Consider the following 21621-nt stretch of genomic DNA (forward strand, 5'->3'; position numbering starts at 1 on the left):
ATCCCAAAAGAAAAATTTGTCAGAGTTGTAGTGAAAGGTGGCTCTAAGACGCCTTGACTCCGTGGAAATGCATGGCACACTTTTCAGATTTTTATTTGCCAGAATAAAACCATTTCATGTCACAACTGTGTACTTCTTAGTGCTACTTTATTACATATAATCCAAATAAAATATAGTTTTTGACTGGGATGGGACAAAATGTAAAAAGACAAAAGTTCAAGGGGTGTGTGAATCTTGATGCACCATTTGTGGGAAACTTTAATGAATGTGGAATAAAATACAATTAATGATTCATATGAATAAAGGTGGTTTTATACTGCCTGAGATTTCATAAGCAGGCACCATTAAACACAAACCAAGTTAATCCAACCTCTTTATTTCACATGATGGTTTTCTGCTAAACTGTACACACATTCTCAACATAAACAGCAATTACTATTGTTGAAAATTAAACAAAATCCCCTCCTCTATGTCAGCGGGTAATTAAATTGAACTTTTATGACAAGTTAGATCCCTGCTGTAATTCCAAAATGAGACAAAAAACAAAATATACACAGATTGATGGAACCCCTCGTCGGTTCTTAGACAGTTGCTACAACACCAGCCTGAGTCAGTGAGGGTGGAGACTTGCTCTCCCATGAACGGAGCGAATGCGCAGCTTTTCTGACAGTTCGGCGCTGTCAGTGAAGATGTATGAGAGCAGAGGGGCATCTCTGACCCCACGCTAACAGTAGATTAACCCACTCCCCAGGCGAGGCCGGACTGGCTCTTAAAATTTGACCCCTGTCCTCTGACACCACCACATGGGGCTTCTTTCACCTCTAAACTCTGCGGCATGCCACAGCGCATCCACCCCCCAACTCTTCACTACATTTTATGCGTCCTCCGTCCACTTGTTCACTGAGTGTCCAGTTAGTGTCCCTCGGAGGGGCGTCCGATCTGGAGCTGCAGGTAGTTTTCACTGACGTCTCCTCCAGTGTCCCACTGCTAGAAATTTGTAGCTTCCCTCCGGGTGTCTCTTTGGGAGTGTCAGCTGTGGGGCCCCTGGTGGGAGATTTGTTGATATGATAACTCGATTAGGCCTCAGGATGGATGACGTTTTGGCAGAAAGCCAGTCAGCCGCACCCAGGGAGCCACTGGCTCGTCTCTTTAACCTCTCCTCAGGAGGCAGCAATTAGAGGTAGTAATTGGTGAATTAGGAACATTGCTAGACGTTTTCCCTGCTTCCTCTCACTTTCTGTGGCTTGCGGGTGGAACCGAAGCCAAGACGATAAAGACCTGCCTCTGAGTGTGTTACTTTTGCTTTGTCGAAATCGGTGCGCCCGCTGCGAGAACACAAAGTTACTTCCTGCAGATGAGAAGGTGGGCAATGACTTGGTGCCTTTTCTGTGTCTTTCTGTTGCTTGCTTTTATGTGACTGCATGCCTGGAGTTCAGAGGGGATAATTCAATTAATGTGGCCAAGGCCGGCAATTCAAAACCTGGCCTTTTCATCTCCAAAATTTGCATTATAAAACGTCACCAGACAGCCGAAGGTCCTCTGATGTTAGACTTTTAAAAAATATTAGGACGGCGGCATTTTCAGACAAGGCCATTACCTCGACAACACGGCATCGTCATTGTGTTCTCATGGAGATGGTTCGTGACGGCTCAATGTCAGCTCATCAGTCAGGATTTTTCACCTCTAAACCTTGGTCTCACAAATAGGAGCTTACAGAGTAAGTCTGATGTGAGGTTATTTGTTTATACACTGAGAGTAACTTTGTATTAATTGTGAAATAAAGACTTTGTTACCCTCATTTTGTTGTTTTCATCTTACCTAAAACCCTACCAACATCTTTTTTTTTTTTCAGTTTTTAGGTCTGTAATATTCCTGTTAATATAAATTTAATAATCTAACTCATATTTAATATGCATTTATTGAAAACACTACCAATGTGATGTGATATGACTGCCATCCCCCTAGATGCCAGAAATAGTGAGAATATGTTCAATCATGCTGACTAGTGGTTTCCAGTTTAAGAAATAGCATCTTATATAGAAATTTAAAAAAAGCACAAGTGGAGCACAAAAACAAAGAGAGTTAAAGGTTCATTCTGCAAAGTTAATTTTAATCAGAATTATTGATGATGGTGACAATGCATCCTTTATGCATCGCCTAGAATAATCAAAATGCTCAAAATAATGCATTGCAGCAGCCAGCCAATCACTAATAATCTTTTATGCATCTTTAAAAAAAATGTCTGCCAATGTTTTTAATGGCAATATATTTGTAAGTTTGGATGAAAAGCTGGTTGGTCAACCAGATTTAGGTTTTTAGTCCTGCAATATTAAAATACGTTGGTAATTCACGTGTTTTCATTCCACTAAGTTACTCATTGCTATCTGCAAACTCTACATATTCTCCAGAGAAGCTCTGGCTTTTTCTGATATCTGGTTTTCTGTGAAGTATAAAAGAGAAAAAATTGAGTTGCACTGATAGAGGCAGACAATTTTAACAGAATATGAAAGAAATGACAAGTTTATCCTCACAGGGCCATCAAAACATTACAGTCTTCATTACAGTCATCAAAACATCTTTAACTTTTATTTGATTTTTATTAAAGTCAAAAAGTGCATCATATCACAGTACATATTGAGGAGTTAGGTTAATTGTAGGAGTTTTTACATTTTTAAGAGAAAACAAAGCGGATTTTTGATGTGATACCTGATCATGAATTAATTAATTAATATATTTATTGTCACTACAGTGATGTATTATATTTATACAGAGCTAATTAGAAAAATGTGCTTATTCGGCACTCCGACCAACTGACCGGTGTATCTCAAGCATTTTCCTCTCCTTAATGAACTCTTCAGACTTCTTTCAAGTTTTAGTTGCTCTTTATTCCACAGAGATCTTTTTTGGCTGCTCCAGTTTATGCAGTCATCCTCCTCCACTTTACTCCGACGTTCTCCCTGTCCCTGACCTTTTATGCACTGTGGGTTTATGCTTGCATATTCAAGGTGTAACCATGTGTGCCTCCCTTCGTCCCCAGCCCTCCGGCTCTCCGTGTCCGGGTCCGCTGGGCTGGAAAAGTTGCTTCCAGTGGACTGTTTGTTGTGCTTTGTAAACGTCTAACCCCCAGGAGGTTTGCTGGAAGAGAGGGACGCCTGGAGGACACTGGTTCTTTCTTTTCTGATGAACATTGCTCCAGTGAACTGCAGCTCTGTGCTCCTACAACTTTTAACACAATGACCTCTGAGGCTGGGTCCAAACAAAACAAGCTCTGTTTAAAGACTTTGTGCTGTGAAACCCACAGACACTTAAAAGCATGCCTCTTTTTGACCAAAGATATTCTTGTATTAAAACTGGAACATCAGTTGGGGAAGAAGCCTGTGTGTCATCACAATTTATCAAGTCTTTAGTTTACAAATGTGATTACTTCAGGGAGGAAGACGTTTTGTATTTCATGGCTTCTCATTTTGTGACAGTTTTAATGAGGTTTTAATCAAATGCCAGAGAAATGACCAAGCAACCAGAGTTTTGTCTCTGTGCATTGCTCCTCAGCTGGCTGAAAGAAGGTTCCTGTTTTCAAAAGCCTTACACTCTTTATTTAAGAGTCTGAGAGTAAAAGGGGGTTAAATGCACATTTTTTATTTGTAAATTGTACTTTTTAACAACCATGCACTAAGTTGGTTTATCACTTAAACTCCCAATGAAATGTGATTGTAACTTGACCAAAATGTGGAAAAGTTCAAGATAACTTGAAGAATAAAAAAATATTTACAGGATGGTGGAAATGGAAATAATATTATTAAGAGACATTGAGAAAAGGACAAGCTCTGGAGCTGGAGGTGGCAGAGCTGAAGATCCATCCATCCATCCATCCATCCATCCATCCATCCATCCATCCATCCATCCATCCATCCATCCATCCATCCATCCATCCATCCATCCATCCATCCATCTTCTTTACACCCTTGTCCCTTAGTGGGGTCGGGAGGGTTGCTGGTGCCTATCTCCAGCTAACGTTCCGGGCGAGAGGCGGGGTTCACCCTGGACAGGTCGCCAGTCTGTCGCAGAGCTGAAGACCTAAAACATTAATTCAGTCGACAAAATAAAAAACCGAGAAAGCATCACTCGTCAATTTTACGTCACTCCTGTTTCTCCAAATAGAAAATCACACATTGCTACGGACTCTGATAAACAATTTTCAATTTGATTTGAAAACCTTTTAAGGGCCTAACATGGTCAAACTCTTCAGGATCTCTGATCTGCTGAAGGCTCTGCTCTGCCGTTGGTCCCAAACACCAAATGTTTCGCTCTGTGGCACCCAATCTTTAGAACTGGTTCCTCTATTTATTCACAACATGCGCTATTATTTCCTTTCCAAACCACCTGATGGAGCTTTTGTGTAGGAAACTTTAAACCTTTAATTTATTTGTACTTCAATTGTAAAAAGTATACGAATAAATTTGACTCACTAAGTGTATCACATTACAGTAACACCAGTTTAAAACTGTAGTTGACAATCTGCAAAAAGCAGGCCTGTTAAGCAGCTGACAGCAAACAAAATAAGCACTAAACCAGCTTGTAATATTATATAAATTGCAAATACACAAAAATGATTAACACTCTGCATAATAAGTTTCTGGAAGCTACTAAATGAAGCTGGTGTTGACATTATATAACACAATGATCAATATTTTAAGTAGTTTTATTTACTTAGCAAATATGATGAAACTGTGGTTTTTGTTTTATCAAATTGTAGGCATATCATAGCAGTTCATGTTATTTTTATTTCAGTGCAACTTGAGGCGTCGTGAGCTGAACTCCACATGCTCCTCTCATCAGCTCCGAATTGTCAACTCGTTTCTTACTTCAGCTAAATCCTGTGTGTGTGCAGCATCAGTTCTCTCATCTGTTTAGCTGCTGATGTGTAGCACAGCCCCAACACACACCTATGAGCACCTGTAAAAGATTTAAACCTCTCAGTACTTTCATTAGAGCGAGCTATGCACATGGGAAGTTCCCTCCGTCAACCTGGAGACGATTCGCCAACACTTGAGGTAGACCTTTAAACTGAGGAAGATTTCTTGAGGGGAATTCAGTGACGTCTGTGCGGTTTGAATCCCGTCTGGCGATCAGAGTACAAATCAACAGCTTGGCCAGCTAACGCATGTCCCAAAGTCTTCACAGATGGTGCTGTGGTGTCCTCACACTCAGGATGTTCTCTGACACTCATGACTCAGTCTGTAGTAATGACACCACATAAAAAAAAAAGATGAGCTGGCTTGAGATACTCATTTGGAGTCTGATTAGCTCATATTCAATATTTCCTCTTCAAGACGCGCCTGTTTTGTTTTAAAGGGCTTGAAGGGTCAACAATTTTGTTTGTTCCACTTTTTCATTTGCTGAGCACTGCAGAAGGCTGAAATGTTTGAGATTAATGCAATAATCTGTAGTACACGTTTCTAATCTGTCTGGGACTTTGCCTGGCAGACATAAAATGCTCTAAGTAGAGAAATGGCTCCATCTAGTGGTCGATCTGTGTTCAATCGTCTGATGCTTAATATTAATCTTCATTGTGACTTTAATCCTGCCATCTGAGTTCTAGTACCGCTCCTGATTCCTGCAACATTTTCTTTTTAAAGATAACAAGCATTTCGTTCAAACTTGTTCATTTCTTTTATATGCAGAAAAAAACACAACAAAACATTAAACCAATATAAAATAATCTTGTAATCTTCAGTGTCTTATTAAATTTGTGAAATAATTACATTAACTACTTAAGGGTTTTTTTTTTTGTTTTTTGTTTTTTTTTTGCTTTTTATAAAATAAAATGCCTACCATAAAACATCAGTGGGGGTTAGCAGATCAAGCAGAGCATATAATTTACTATTAATAATTCAAAACAATGGAGGAAGATGTTTGTTTCCCTTCTTTCTGTTTTAATGACTACTGAGCTCAAAAGGAGTCCGTGACTGTCTTGAGAAAAATAAACATATCAGTTTTCCCCATTTTGTTAACAGCAAACATTTTAGTCTTTTATTGGAAAACACAAAACAGACCATAACTGAGAAGTGGGCTGATGCGTAATTCACTACAGTTGAAGCTCAGGCTGTTTGTTTAGATTTGTTATGCTGCCGGAGGGCGAGCCTTTGCTCCGACTCAAGTTTCTGCTTCCTGTCCCTGCTGAAGCCTTGTTCACATGGTGTCCTAATGGTGATGTGCAGTGTCAGTTTTGTGCTGCACATCAATTTGCGTGTAGGCAATTAGTAGATTTTCCATTTATGTAACACAAGGGAGGACAATATTTAATAATTGAGAGACTTCTGAGGAAAACTGCTTGCACTTTTCACCCTTGTTTTGAATAAAACCAGAATTTTGAACCTTTTTCAAAACAGTCAAAACCAGTTTGAAATGTCACACCCCGTATTGCCGGAGAGTGTTTTGTCTAAAAGTGGGGCACCAGCACAATGTTTCTTCCCAGAGTTGCATTAGCTTTCCTCACAATGACAAAGAGCACATTTTGCTTCGGGGATTTGAAACGCTGGTTGTTTTTGCTGATTTTTGGAGCCATGCTTGTCAGTAAGTAATCCTCTCTTTTAAATGAACTAAATATTAACAAAATCATAGGAAGTGATTCAGACTCATTTAAGTTCAAACTGCCTCTATTAATTAAATCTGCAAAACAAGACTCAGTTTCCAGATGACGTGAAAGTAAGAGCTATTGTTTGGTGATAAAGCTTAGAATAAGATTTCATTTTCACAGTTTCATTAAACAAAAGTGACCCAAGCAAGTTCTGGTGAATTATATCACCCACTCACTATGTTTGGATCATTTGTCTTCTGATTCTTAAAAAGTTAAACAAAAGTAGATAACTTTCCTCTCTTTTACACGCTTCACAGCAATGCTCACCCCACTTCAGGTTCCACAGGACAACATAATGGAGAATAATGATCAGAGAACAAGAAGGTCTGCTGGCGCTGGAGACTCTGTGAGAACTCTGACAGCTTCTCATCTCTCCGCTCTCAGAGATCTATTATCAGACAGAAAAATCACAGGTGATTAAAAAAATAGAGTTCTAGATCAAGCTTCAATCTGGGTGCACCAACATTAACTAACGAAATAAGGGAAAATTAAATGCATCTCTGAGTAATGTTACACACTATTTGACATTTGATAATCTGAATATTTCCCAATAGGCTGAGTGATCAGCTGGATAAACCAGGGATTCTGTCGCATCGGGTTGGTGTGGAAAACTCTAACCACAAGAGGGCAGCAAAACACAACAGTTCAGGAATCCCCGTTAAGCCGAGAAAGATGGCGACTTCAGGGTTTTTATCCAAACCTAGCGCTCTCCATTTATTCCGATGCATTTCATTTTGATTCCATCTCACCAGAACACCTTTCCATACCCCTATTTCATAAATGCCCGCTTGGAGGCTGCACAACTTGTCCTGTTATTTAGCATTGCCAAAATGAAACTTCCTATGTAAATTTATGCTGCTTGGTCAAAGTGCTCTTTTTGATACTTTTCACTTTATGTGCTGCAATAAGACCTAAGACAGATGTGAAGGGTAATCAGCATAGTTAATTTTCAAAAGAAAACAAAAATAAAAATAAAACACATATGAGGTTTTTGCCCAATTTCAGCAGCATTTAAGTGACATCCCAATGTTCCCAAATAATAACAGGCTAAATGTTTATTTGACAAAATCCAGTAAATACAGAGGTCGATTCAGTAAGATGAATATTTAATTAGCTTTGACAGTCAAAAGATAACATTTAATTTCAACATTTGTTCTCTTTTTTAATTATTTTGACTAAAATAACACAGACATAGTGGAAGATTGATGATGTTAGTCATTTTCTCTGTTGAGTCATTAAATGTTCTTCCTTACAGTTCGCCTAAGCCTCCATGTGTCTTTAATTGGACTAAGTGAGAGTCTAGACTCCCAGATGCTTCTTCTTCTCAAAGAGGTCAGTATGTCTAAAGATTATCTCTAAGTTTCTGGAGATTTTTTTTTCTAACGCTTGCAACAAAAGACAATCACATTTGTTCTGTTTATATTTTTTTTGTCACAATTAGATGTTTAAGATTGTCAAACAAATTCTGATGTCACCATATCATCAGACATGATGTTGATAATTCGATAATCTGGGGCTGCTTTGCTGCCTCAAGACCAGAATAATTATAATTGATAGAACCATGAATCTTGCTCTAACAGTAAATAATGGAGAATATCCAATCATCAGATAAAGACTTTAAGCTCAGGCACTCTTTTACTGTGCAGTAGAGCAGTAATCTAAAGTCCACCTTTAAATTGTTCAAAATAAAGGTTTTGGGGTAGCCTAATTAATGTCCAGACTGAAATTCAATTCAGATCATTAAATAGGTCACTCATTCTGGATTAAATTTAAATATTTATGCTAAAAGAAGGGGGCGGAAAATTCCTCAACAGCAAATTAAATGACTCATTGCCAGTCAATTGAAGGCCCTTTTTACTGGCAGGAGTGGCTGAACCAGTTATTGGCTTTAGTAAACTATTTCTTTTGTACATTTGGTTAAGTTGCTTTGATAGTTTTACCACTTAATAACTGAAATTAACATTTAAATATTTACTCTGTGTATCTTTGTCTGGTATTAAAATTTACTTGGCGATACTGAAACATTTTAGCGTGACCAAAACGTAAAAACAGATGAAATATCTAAGGGAAAATACTTTCTTCACAGCACTGTTGTTGCTCTCTCCTGTTCGGTGTATTAAAGTGAGCATGTTATGATTTTGCAGATAGAACTGTGAGACAACTCTTGCAGCACCCACCTAGTCAATGTTTGTGAAAGGTCCAAAGGCCAAAGACCGGGGCACCTTTGTATTAGTTCAAGTCAAACGGTACAGTTTATCATTTGTTCATTGGTAAACAATTACGAAACAGACGCACACGCGAAATCTGAAGCTGCACTAACTTAAATCTGGTTTTCCACATGAAGAAATCAGCTGTATTTTAGAGTGACATGTTCATTTAATTACAGACCTCGCGTGAGTGGATTAAAGGATTAGAGTCAGGAGAACTCAGCAGGCTTTCAGGTCGAACAGCTTTTTGATCTCTCAGGAAAGTGAAACATTTCTGAGGATGTTTTAACAAAAGCAGGTTAAAGTCTGTGCGTTATGATGACTGTCATGTTTGTGTGTCTCTTCTTTCCTTTGAGACCTCTGATATCTACAACACAGGACAGAAGTCCGGACTCTTCACCATGAGAGTTGTGAAACTAAAGAAAGTGGGCAGCGGGAGATTTCATCATCCACCACCAGCCGTCCCACAAGATTAAAGAATTCCACAGAAATCCATGTAAACATAACTGGAATCTTTCCCGTTGATATAGTGAACCAGAAAGTGCTTATGGCTGCATTTGTAATGTCTCCTTTACCTTTGTAGTCACAGATTACATTTAGTAATGACTTATAACATGTCAGTTCAAAGTTGAAAAACCAGTTGGATTTGCTAAGTGACTGAGTTACTTCCTATTAGATACACAAGCTAATAAAGACAATACATTGACATGTAGTTTTCAATAATTTATTATTTTTTTTAAGAAATGTAGACATCTTTTGATATTTTGAGGTCGGAGTTTAAGGGAAACCTCAGATTTTGATCACATTTCTGTTGATTTTTCTTGGAAATTTAAGCTTTTACTCACCTGACCTGCTCTGAACTGAAAACTGAAGGTAAAGTGGAAATTTAGAGGCACATCTGTGAATCTGAATTTAATTCAGTGTTTCAATTCAGGTAGAGTGATATGTACCCACATAATAAAAAGTTAGGTGGAAGAAAACATATGTGCACAACTTTTTCTGCGAGTGATGAGTAAAGTTCAGGAAGTTGGGAGAGATTTACAAGGAGATTTATAAGAGATAAGGAGTGGCATTAGAGCTGCATTAACACAGGAACTTGTGTATAAGGAGCCCACACTGAAGGTGTTTCCTATAATACATGGAAAACCTTTTCATTAAAACATTAAAACAAAGTTTCAATAATTGTTTTGCTTTTATATAATATTCAAATGTTCTGAGAACTTGAATTTGGGGTGTTTGTGAGTTATAAGACATAAAAATTTAACAGAAATATACACTCAAAATATGCTACAACTATATCTGTAATTATGCAAAATGTGTAATAGAGTTAAGGCAATAAAATACAAAAAAAAAAAAACCTTTTCAATGATACTCAAATTTTTTTGAGATGCAGCATATGCTTGTGATTAAAGCATGAGAATTACAGTGGAAGCATTAAATGCAAATATAACTTAAATAATTGCATTTGGCCGTTCATTAAAGATTAACCTAATCAACTTTCAAAGAAGACCATTTACTATTAGCGCCGCCCATTGATGATGTTAGCCAATAGAAGCGTGCGGCGAGCCTTCGCCCTATCCCTCCTCATTGGTGTTCGCTGTGGTCGTGGAGGAAGTTTCTGCCGGAGGCCAGTGGAGCAGGTTTCCACGGACTCAATGCCTTATTTTAGTTCAAAATTATAATAAAAAGCAAATCCGCGCTGCCGTCATCGCGGGTAAAATGTCCGGTTTGGAGTCCGTGCCTGAGGAGGAGATGGAGTTTCAGAAGGCTGTGGCTCAGATCGGAGGAAATGAGAGGATTTGTCTAGTCGGTGATGTCTGTGGAAGTGAGGAGGTGGACGGAGATGACGTCGGGATATTTCAGGAGTTCATACGTGATATGTTTCACAACAGCAGCGAAGGACAGCTCCCATGCTGTGCGCCACGCGATCATCAGGGCGACACTGAAGGCAAGGCAGAGACCGGAAAAAGCAACGAGATGCCTTTAACAGAGAAGAGCAAGGACCTGGAGAAGGACGGGGAGAAAGAGAAGCGACCGGGGAGCAACCCTCAGAGAACCGCAACCAGGAGGTTTAATATTTACAGCTCCAAACGGGCTATAGACTCACCGGTCATCGTCTTCATCTTCAGACAGACCTTCATCAGCAGAACCTCAAACGAGCTGTGTCTGCTGGAGATCCTGAAGGACGTAAAGGCGCGCACGAAGCGTGGCCCGGTCACCCGGCCCGCTCTGATTGGATTAATACACACCAAGCAGGAGAGCGCAGAGACGCAGCGCTGTGCGCAAGTCCTGGAGCTTTTGATGCGCTCCGTGTTCCGCAAACACTCGCCAGACACGATTTGGGTCGGCTGTTTTATCCCGAAGACGGAAGACAGAATCCTGAGCGTCAAGAAAAACACGTCCAAAGCTGTTTACGCTGCATCCCAAACAGCAGGTGTAGACATTAATTAATTTAAGATTAATCTAATTTATTACTCAATTTTATTAATTTGATATTGTGGAATACAGACGGGAGGTCTTGCCTAGGGCACAATTCATGCAACAGCCTCTGAGTGCAGCATAAAAAAGTGAAACATCTGGAATTAGCTTTACAAACTCTTGAGTCCAATTTTAGCAGTTGTACCACCTCTCTTAATTTGCTGAGCTGGGCTTAGGAAGTTGTGGGCCCCCCTGGGCAACAGCTTGTTTTTGGTGGCTACACAGTTTTGTTGTTATTTAGATTTTCTTTGTATGGACTTTTAGACCTTTCTCACAAAGCAGAGCTTGCTGAAAACCTACCTGGAATGTCTCTGTATTGGCTAAATTTGGACAGGAGATTCGGGTTACAAAATCTAGTTTTTAACACATTTTTCTGGGCTAAATAATAACAAAGACTGACCAAACTAACACAGGCATGAAAAAGACATCGTAAAGCATCTGTTGCTTTTAGGGAAATTTAGTATTTGTTGTACAAAGTCCTCCTGTAAAAGGCTTAATTATAAGGACATAATTGTTTTCAAATAGTTGCATGTTGCTTTTATATGTCAAAATCCAATTAATTAAACATCTCACAGCCAGGTGGGTCTAGATGTTGTCAAAAATACTGTGCTTGGAAAGCATTTACTTACAGAGACATACATCTGTGTTTTGTGATAATTAAAAACAGGGAAAGTCACTGAGCTACAACATCATTTATTTAGTTTAAATCTTAGTAGCTGGTTACAGCCACAAAAGTTTTGGTTATTGCTTGAGACGTGACTTAAAAACGGACTAAGGATTAGGATAACAGTGACACATTCCTGCATGGCCAAAAAAATCTCTGAGTTTGTTTACTCAAGAGTCTTTATCAGGCTGCTGCAATTTGTTGAATAAACGTTTGTGGCTAGTGACCAAGACTTGCTCATAGCTGAGGGGCCCCACATCGTCCTAAAGCAGGACCAGCATGCACCGTGACATGTGGGTCAATCTGTGACATTCACAAGACCACGCGTTTTTGCACACATTCTTTCCCCCTCCCAGGCATAGTTGCAAAGTCCATAGAACAAAGGCAGGATTCATAAAACAATCAGGGTCTTAGATGTGATGCCAGATCATTAAATTCTTATTATTGCCTTTCAGATAATGCCGGGGAAAGAGGGAGCCAGCCTTTGTGGCCAGTCCAGTGTTGTTTCAGGCCTCAGACGGGAGAAGTCACAAGGCAGAACAACAACAAATCTTCTAACTGCAGACCAAAAGGTGGCAGCATTATTCTTATTAAATGATGTTTTACTTTTTATAATGTTAGCTTACACTATGTAGGGTTGTTTTGATTGCTTATGGTCATCAACTTTTGCCATAGACCAACACAAAAGAGAATATAACCGTGAAGTGGGAAAAATGGCATGGTGTAAGAATAAAAACATAATGTGACCTGCATTTGTACTCTCTGAATCCGCTCTCTGTGGAATCACCTGCGGTTACAGCTGCAAGTCTTTATGGAAATGCCTCCAGCAACCGAGAATGAATTTGCCCATTGTTGTTTGTAGTGGAGCATCAAGGTCAGCCAGATTGGACAGAGAGTTTCTGTGAAAATGAATTTTCAATTCTTGGAACATAATCTCATATACTGCTAGGCCTGGACTTTTACTGGGCTGTTGACAGACACTAACATGCAGCTCAGGCTGTATGTGGAGCTCCATCCATATTTCCAACAACCTACTTCCCTGAGCCTGCAGGGGAAACCATATTCACAGCATGACGCTGCCAACGCTATGTAGAGCATGGTGTGGCCCAGCATTACCTGAGAATCTGTGATTGTTCTCTCCCTCGCATAGAAGATGTTTTGCATGACTTAAGGCAATCTATAAATAGAACCTCTCCTTGTTATTTTTTTAAACACTGGACTTGTTTTTGCCACTCCTTCACATTTGTGAAGTGCTCAACCGTGAGCTGTGGGTTTTTGCAGCTCCTTCAAAGTTGGCATGGCTTGGAGGGCTGATCATATCTTTACTGGTTTGCAGTCGTACCACGCTTTTATTCAGACAGTGTACAAATCTATGGAATATGTTTAAAATTTGGAGTATTGTTTCACAACCTAAACTTGCCTTAAATTTCTCCACAACATTTTTTAGGGCTGTCAGAGTAAAGTATAACAATGCATTCTACATTTTGTAACCTGTTTTGTAAAACAGAAATTATTATTTTCCTTCCACTTTACAATTAGTCACTGCTTTGTGTTGGTCTATTTTTTATATAGTTTTTTTGCTTTCATTCTGGTCTTTCTAGCATGAAGAGGAGCTGAATTAGTTCAAACAAATACATCTGTGTAGTTACATCTAAACTCTCACGACTAAACTTTTAAAGGCATAAATGGTGACTTAATTAAAAACAAATCCTGTTTGGTTTAATTGAACATTTCAGGCGAAGATGGAAGCCCAGAGGAAGGACTCCCTCTGAAAACTGGCGTCTTCTCTGCTGAACCTAATGTGAAAGCTGCAGTGGACCACTGATGTTAGGACATGTATCCAGCTGTAGACCTATCACTGTGGACATCCTCACTGTGGAAGTTTAACAAAAAAAAAACCATTATGTTGTGTAACAGCCTGGTTATTACATGGTGCTGAAACTTTCACCACTGAGCCAACCAGATTTCTACCCTGAAAGATGCTGCCTGACAACTTGTTCTTAATAAATAGCCTCAAGATGATTTACTGTATCTGTATAGTTTTGCTGTAACACCACATTAACAGGGCATCTGATGAGATCAACTGAGGTGTGATACATAAGTAAGCACATGTTGAAAGGAGCCACAGAATAGCTGGTTGATAGTACAATGAAGTCAGCTCTTCCTTTAACAGCCTTGAACCAAAGTGAGCTTTCTTCTTGGTGTATTTTGTTTATTACTTGATACTTTAATTTAAACACTTAAATAATGTACGGCTCTATATTATTCCATTTTTTTAGCTTAATTTGTTGCACTGTCTGGGGTGACACTGTGACCCAGAAGAGCTCCATCTGTTGCACAGAAAATAAATGACACAGACCTTTTAAAGAGCTGATTTTCTGTAATGCTGTGAAGCAATGTGAATGTGTTTATGTTTTTGCTTTTATTTTAGTAGAACTTTGTGCCTTAGACAAAGTACTGTTTCAACTATTGTTTATCACAGGAACAAAATGCAGCTGTTTAAAGTTTAAGTATTTATTTAGAATCAATCAATCAATCAATCAATCAAATTTTATTTGTATAGCACATTTCAGCAGCAAGGCATTTCAAAGTGCTTTACATAATTTTAAACAGTGAGAAAGAAAAAGAAAGTAATAAAAAGATAAAAAGAAAAGATAAAATCACAGCCTAACAGGACAAGGCCTCCAGCCTTGCAGCACCAGGCTCCGTCCGCCTGTTTCGCGAAAATTTTGCGCTAGGACTTTCGCTGTCCTACGCGGATTTTGTGCATTAATTGGTTACCTGTTAGTCTAGAATTTACAGGGTTAAACAGTGAGAAAGAAAAAGAAAGTAATAAAAAGATAATAAAATCACAGCCTAACAGGACAAGGCCTCCAGCCTTGCAGCACCAGGCTCCGTCCGCCTGTTTCGCAAAATTTTGCGCTAGGACTTTCGCTGTCCTACGCGGATGTTGTGCATTAATTGGTTACCTGTTAGTCTAGAATTTACAGGGTTTTATATACGCGCAATGACTCCCAGTCACTCGCAAATACATAGAAGGCATCAATTGCCATAAGCAACTGTAAACAGGTGGGTTTTAAGTTGAGATTTAAAGGCACCCAGTGTTTCAGCTGTTTTACAGTTTTCTGGAAGTTTGTTCCAAATCCGTGGTGCATAGAAACTGAATGCTGCTTCTCCTCGTTTGGTTCTGGTTCTGGGGATGCAGAGCAGACCAGAACCAGAAGATCTGAGGGGTCTAGATGGTTGGTACAGCAATAACAGATCTTTAATGTATTGTGGTGCTAAACCGTTCAGTGATTTATAAACTAACAACAGTATTTTAAAGTCTATTCTTTGAGCTACAGGGAGCCAGTGTAGGGACTTTAGAACTGGTGTTATGTGCTCTATCTTCCTGGTTTTAGTCAGAACGCGAGCAGCAGCTTCTGGATCAGCTGCAGCTGTTTGATTGATTTATTAGTCAGACCTGTGAAGACGCTGTTGCAGTAATCAATGCGGCTAAAGATAAACGCATGGATGAGTTTCTCTAAATCGTGCTGAGACATTAGTCCTCTAATCCTGGAGATGTTCTTCAGGTGATAGAAGGCCGACTTTGTGACTGTCTTTATGTGGCTCTGAAGGTTCAAGTCAGAGTCCATCACTACTCCCAGGTTTCGGGCCTGATCCCTGGTTTTCAGTTGTAATAACTGAAGCTGAGCATTGATTCTAGTTCGTTCCTCTTTAGGCCCAAAGATAATAACTTCAGTTTTGTTTCTGTTCAGCTGGAGAAAGTTTTGGCCCATCCACACATTTATCTGATCTAAGCATCTGTTCAGTGATTGGATGGGTTCAGAGTCACCTGGTGACATCGTGATGTAGAGCTGTGTATCATCCGCATAGTTATGGTAGCTAATCCTATTTCCTGTTATAACCTGAGCCAGTGGGAGCATATAAATATTGAAAAGAAGGGGTCCTAGGATTGAGCCTTGGGGTACCCCACATGTGACCTTTGACCTCTCTGATGAGAAGTTTCCAATTGAAACAAAGAAATTCCTGTTCTTTATGTAAGATTCAAACCAGTTGAGCACTGGACCAGAGAGTCCGACCCAACTCTCCAGTCGATTCAGTAAAATGTCATGGTCAACAGTGTCGAAAGCTGCACTGAGGTCCAACAGAACCAGCACTGTGGTTCTCCCACTGTCTGTGTTTATATGGATGTCATTGAACACTTTTACAAGGGCCGTCTCCGTGCTGTGGTGAGCACGAAAACCAGACTGGAAGGAGTCAAAGCGATTCATTATTGTTAAGAAGTTATTTAATTGTTTAAAAACTGCTTTTTCAATAACTTTGCTGATGAATGGGAGGTTGGAGATCGGCCTGTAATTCTGCAGTAGTGATTTGTCTAGATTGTTCTTTTTTATCAGTGGTTTGATAACTGCTGTTTTCAAAGTCTGGGGGAAAACACCCCCAAAAACATACAGACAGTTAAATGTCAGTTTAACTGTCTGTATGATCCATGACACTAACATGGATCAGTATGGATTTTTTTTGTGTGTGTGTGTGAAATGTGGTTGTTGTGTTGAACTATAGGTCCATTAAAAATATTAAAAATATATACTTTGAAAAGTCTGTTTATTTTAGGAATTTGTCACTAAGCAAAACACATTATGTAGAATAATTAAACATAGATATTTTAGCGTTGCTATATAAGACAATTTTCCACTTACAGACAATAAAAATTTGACATTTGAAGTTAAAATATAAGACCAATTGGCTTCAATAAGACCAATAAAAAATACTTTTTGCACACCAAAAAGTGTGCATAATGAAAAATATGTTCGATATCCGCTATAAGGTTGCTATTTTCTAAAGGTATTTTTAATCTGACAAATATGACTGCACCTTATGGAACAGTATGTGAAAAAGTAATTATCCCCCATGTTACATTATGAATTAACTGTGATTAAACTACATCTTTTTGAAAGCTGAGCTTCAATGAACAAGCCAAACCCAGTGACCTACAGCTGGGATCCTGTTGGTATGGTAGATTAGACCTCTATTGCTCACTTGGTCAAGGCTTCCTCCTGAACTGACTGATCAGTGCTTCTGCACTGTTCTTCAGACCTGCCCTCTCCAGCTATTATTAGAATGTGGTCACTTCAGCTGTTTTAGCTGTCTGTCTGTGGTGGATTCTGTAGACTGTTTTTTCCTCCATGATGGTTCATCCAGCTCAGTCTCTTCTACTTTCATTGTCATGTGACATTCACAGAGCACATTGTCTCTTAATTGGGGCCATCTTTCTGATGTATTTTTGGACCTTGTATGTTTCATTTTGGATGGTGGCTCCATAGTCCTCTGCCTCCTTCTCTTAGTATATATCTATTCTTTGGGTCCTGAATCTGGGGTGGAATCCACCATAAATGGCAAGTAGTTTATATGTTATGTTCTGTGGTTAAAAGTTCCTCCTTCTGAAAATTAACATAATTTATGTAGCATGTAGGAGAGGAGGAGTCTCGTCAAACGAAAGAGGTCGTCTTTAAAAATGCCTTTCTGTAAACCAATTACACTCAAATTCAGTTAAATAAAAAATGAACACAAAATAACTATCATTTTTTTCTCATGAAATTTTTATTTATTGATAATTATTATAAATATTTGAGCATATGATGAATAAAGTGATATTATCGTGTGTATTTATGGTCAGGCAGAAGGGAGGCCAGCTAACAAAGGTCCTTTCCAACGGGGGCTTACGATATTATTGGACAAAAAGAAGTGTAGTTGGCTCAGAGCGTTTACACATATAATATATCTTATATTTTCTCTCCAAGAACCCGTAAATACGTCCACCTTCTAAATCTAATTAGTGGATCCGGGGACTTATTCGATTAGCAGTCATGATAACATCTGCCGGTGAGTCTCAGAAGAAGGTTTTTAATTTTGTAGTTTTAACTTTAGCTAGCTGCCATTGAATTAGCTGAGTCACACGGTGCTAGCAACCGGTGACAGCGGATAATACGAGCCGTCTCGAGGGCTTCATGTGGTTCAAATAGGTTTAACTGAGTAAAACATTTATTTTTGGGGAAACAAATATTTCAACTGTCTGAAATAATCGTTTCCCTCCATAACATGGGAATTAATTTTTCTTTCAGAAACTCCTTAGCTGTGTTTATTTCTATCACAATGAACAACAAATCCTGTGGAATTGGAAATATTTGTCCTTTATTTGCCAAAGTTATGTGTGGGGTTGTGGGACCAAATATTTCAGCTATAATCTACTGCCTCTCTGTATTTTACTGCTTATGGAGTGTAAACATTTCTGTATTTCATACTAGAAGACAAAGCGCTCAAATGTAGTTTAGGGCCGAGGGAGGTGGAGAGTTGTTTTTTTGTTTGTTTGTTTGTTTGTTTGTTTTTCATTTGCAGAAATTCAGGATATTAAACGTTCTTTGTGTTTGTCTTTTACAAAGCTGGGATTATTTCCCTCCTTGACGAAGAGGAGCCAAAGCTAAAGGTAAATATTATTTGCACAGTAATCTGTCAGATGGGATGGTAAAACATTTATGAAAAGTTCATGTTTTAGTATCAGTCCTTTTATTTATAAAAAAGTAAATGGAAATATATATATATATATATATATATATATATATATATATATATATATATATATGTTGTTTTTGGTTAAAGCTTTAAAATATATAAATCAAGTTGTAAGCAATGTTTTTGTCTAATTTGCAGGAGTTTGCTCTGCATAAACTAGACTCCGTTGTGAACGACTTCTGGGCTGAGATTTCAGGATCTGTAGATAAAATGTAAGTATAAACTAATGACTTCAAATATGATGAAAACGGGACAGCAAGAAATGTTTACTCTAAGTGTACAATCACAGTAAACATTTACAGAAAAACGAATGTGAATTTCCAGTGTGCTCCTTTTCAGTCAAATAAAACTAGTTTTCTTATTTGTGCAGTGAGGTCTTGTATGAGGATGAATCTTTTCAGAGCCGAGAATTTGCTGCCCTGGTGGCCTCGAAGGTTTTCTATCATCTTGGGGCCTTTGAAGAATCCCTGAACTATGCTCTCGGAGCTGGGGATCTCTTCAGTGTTACAGATGACTCCGAATATGTGGAGACCATCATCGGTGAGTGATGAAACAAGAATACTTCTGTTATTACTGTAAAACTTAGTACATAGTGAAATGATGACCGTTACATGTTAATTTTTGCACAGTCGTTTTTCTGCTGGAAGTGAAAATCATATTTGTGTCATTACTCCTATTCAGGCAGAGTTAACGCATGTATCCCCTTTATTCTGTTCAGCCAAGTGCATTGATCACTACACCAAGCTGCGGGTGGAAAATGCTGAGCTGTCAGAGGATGAGGAGAAGAAGAAAATCGACCCTCGCCTTGAGGGCATCGTCAACAAGATGTTCCTGCGTTGCTTAGATGATCACAAATACAAACAGGCTATTGGCATCGCCTTGGAGACCAGGCGTCTTGACATTTTTGAAAAGACCATCCTTGAATCGGTCAGTGTCTTTTGTCATTCACGAATACATTTGGTAGTATTTACTGCAAACTTAAACCTTTCCTAATATCTCTGCATCTTGTGAAACATATTGCATTTTCAGATCAAAAACTCAAGTTATTGGTCAGATTTGTTCTGCAAATATTGATGTATTTAATCAAATTTAACTTGTGAAAGGGTGTTGTTTTTTTTTTCTCCATCTGTCTGTCTCTCTCTCTCTCTCGTGAAATTACATTATAGTTGTTTTGTATGTATTTGTTTTGTTGTCTAGATTTGTTGTATTTATTGATTATTTTGGTTGTCCTTTTCAGAATGATGTGAGCGGCCTCCTTGCTTACAGCTTGAAGGTCTGCATGTCCCTGATGCAGAACAAGAAGTTCCGTAACGAGGTTCTGCGGGTGTTGGTCAAGCTGTACATGAATCTGGAGAAACCAGATTTCATCAACGTTTGTCAGGTAACTGCAGTAAAAATGTCTGTAAACTTGAACTCAACAACTACAAAAAAATTGTAGTGTTGCAAAAATGTTGAATGAATGCTCCAAGCTGAATTTTTTTTTTTAATAAAAATTGCAGAACAATTTAAACTGCAGAAATGTAAAAAAATAGACAAGCACAGCGGAATAAAGCAAAAGCCTGCACAATGCAAACAGAAAAAACTGTAGAATAGCAGTGGAAACGTTCAGTCAATGCAAAAATCCCACCTGAAGAGGTTTAGAAATTTGTGCGGAGCACTGTTTACAAAGCTAAACTATAAGGTCGCGACAGTGTCTAAGCTAACATGAGCTAAAAAGCTGAATCTAGCTGAAATGCTAATATAGTTGGTAGGTTAGGACTGTAGGCATCTTGACCTACAGCAGCATACTCCATGCAGTGTGAAAAAACTCATGTAAAAGCCGTAGTTGGCTAAAAATTTGGAATTGGGGTTTGATGGAGGGTTGTTGTCACTCTGTTGACAATAGGTTGTGAATCTGATGTATTTTAAAACCATAAAATCCATCAGGAATGCGTAGAGATGTTTTGGTTTGGTGAGCAGTGCTTTTCTTAGCTTAATATACATGGTGGGGTGTTTTTGCACCCCTTACTGGGAGCGACGTACAACACCCGGTAGATGACGGGGAAGAAGCCAAGGCTCTAGAACCAGTGTGATGCTTTGCGTAATGTTCTTATGTCAAGCCTTGGGTCTTGTCATCCATGTACATGTTTTGTTGACAGCAAAGGTATTCATTTGTCCTCCAAATCTCCCTGGGGAATTTATTGAACAGTTCTGAAACAGGGGGACTCAACATCACAATTTATCTGCAGGTGTTGGTTCTAGATACCACAGCACACCTCCAGGGGGCGAGCAGAGTACATTTCTCAAGTGGTCAAGGCTTTTTTCCTTTTTTTTTTCTTATTTTGCTGCACAAGTTTTTTTGTTATACCTCTATATAAATGCTCTCTGTGTATAGCTGTTTTATGCTCTTGCACAGATGCATCAGTATTATTTTCTCCCACCTCTTAAGTTTCATTAAAAAAAATTTAAGTTTTTTCTTCTTGTCTGCTTAAATTAGACATTCAGACATAATTTCAAAATAGCAGATATATTTGGCAAGATTGTAGAAAACTTGGAAAAAATTGTCCAAAAATAATCTTTGGCCTAAATATCCTGATATATAGTTGTTTTAGAAATCTATTTTTACATTGTGATACAATCACAATTTTACTGTTTTTAAACAACAAGTAAAACCCAGATCCCTTATTGCCTTCCAATCAAACACTAATCTTTTCTCCATTCAGTTCCATAAATAACATCTGAACCGTGGCAACGTTTAACATTTTGCGTTCTTTTTTCCCCACTAGTGCCTGATTTTCCTGGATGACCCTCAGGCTGTCAGCGACATCCTGGAGAAGCTAGTGAAAGAGGACAACCTGCTGATGGCCTACCAGATCTGCTTCGACCTCTACGAAAGCGCCAGCCAGCAGTTCCTGTCCTCCGTCATTCAGAACCTGCACACCGTAGGAACGCCCATCCCCGCGGTGCCTGGCTCCACAAACACAGGCACTGTTCCCACAGCAGACAAGGAAAGGTAGAAAGAGCTGAAAACTATTTAGGTTCACATTTTCTGGCCAGCTTGACCAATAAATTGTAAACCAACT

At 38.8% G+C, this 21621-nt stretch overlaps 2 protein-coding genes across 3 annotated transcripts in view; both read left to right on the forward strand.

Annotated features, from left to right (window-relative positions):
- The first annotated feature begins 9827 nt into the window (after window positions 1-9827).
- LOC106932644 (uncharacterized) lies at window positions 9828-16575 on the forward strand. Its single transcript, XM_015011446.2, has 3 exons — window positions 9828-11278; window positions 12442-12558; window positions 13723-16575. The coding sequence occupies exons 1-3, from the start codon at window positions 10564-10566 to the stop codon at window positions 13809-13811; spliced, it is 921 nt and encodes a 306-aa protein (XP_014866932.2). The 5' UTR covers window positions 9828-10563; the 3' UTR covers window positions 13812-16575.
- Window positions 16576-17705: 1130 nt separating this feature from the next.
- Window positions 17706-21621, forward strand: part of psmd1 (proteasome 26S subunit, non-ATPase 1) — a 36863-nt gene continuing 32947 nt past the window's right edge. For both annotated transcript variants that reach the window (XM_015011410.2, XM_015011415.2), the window contains exons 1-7: window positions 17706-17872; window positions 18430-18473; window positions 18698-18771; window positions 18930-19099; window positions 19278-19486; window positions 19797-19940; window positions 21325-21551. In XM_015011410.2, the coding sequence (XP_014866896.1) occupies window positions 17857-17872; window positions 18430-18473; window positions 18698-18771; window positions 18930-19099; window positions 19278-19486; window positions 19797-19940; window positions 21325-21551 (884 nt within the window). In that variant the 5' untranslated portion in view covers window positions 17706-17856. The remainder of the gene's footprint in view (window positions 17873-18429; window positions 18474-18697; window positions 18772-18929; window positions 19100-19277; window positions 19487-19796; window positions 19941-21324; window positions 21552-21621) is intronic.

Source organism: Poecilia mexicana, unplaced genomic scaffold (assembly GCF_051168715.1).
Source record: "Poecilia mexicana isolate PSO_F unplaced genomic scaffold, ASM5116871v1 scaffold_4, whole genome shotgun sequence".
NCBI classification, from domain to species: Eukaryota; Metazoa; Chordata; class Actinopteri; order Cyprinodontiformes; family Poeciliidae; genus Poecilia; species Poecilia mexicana.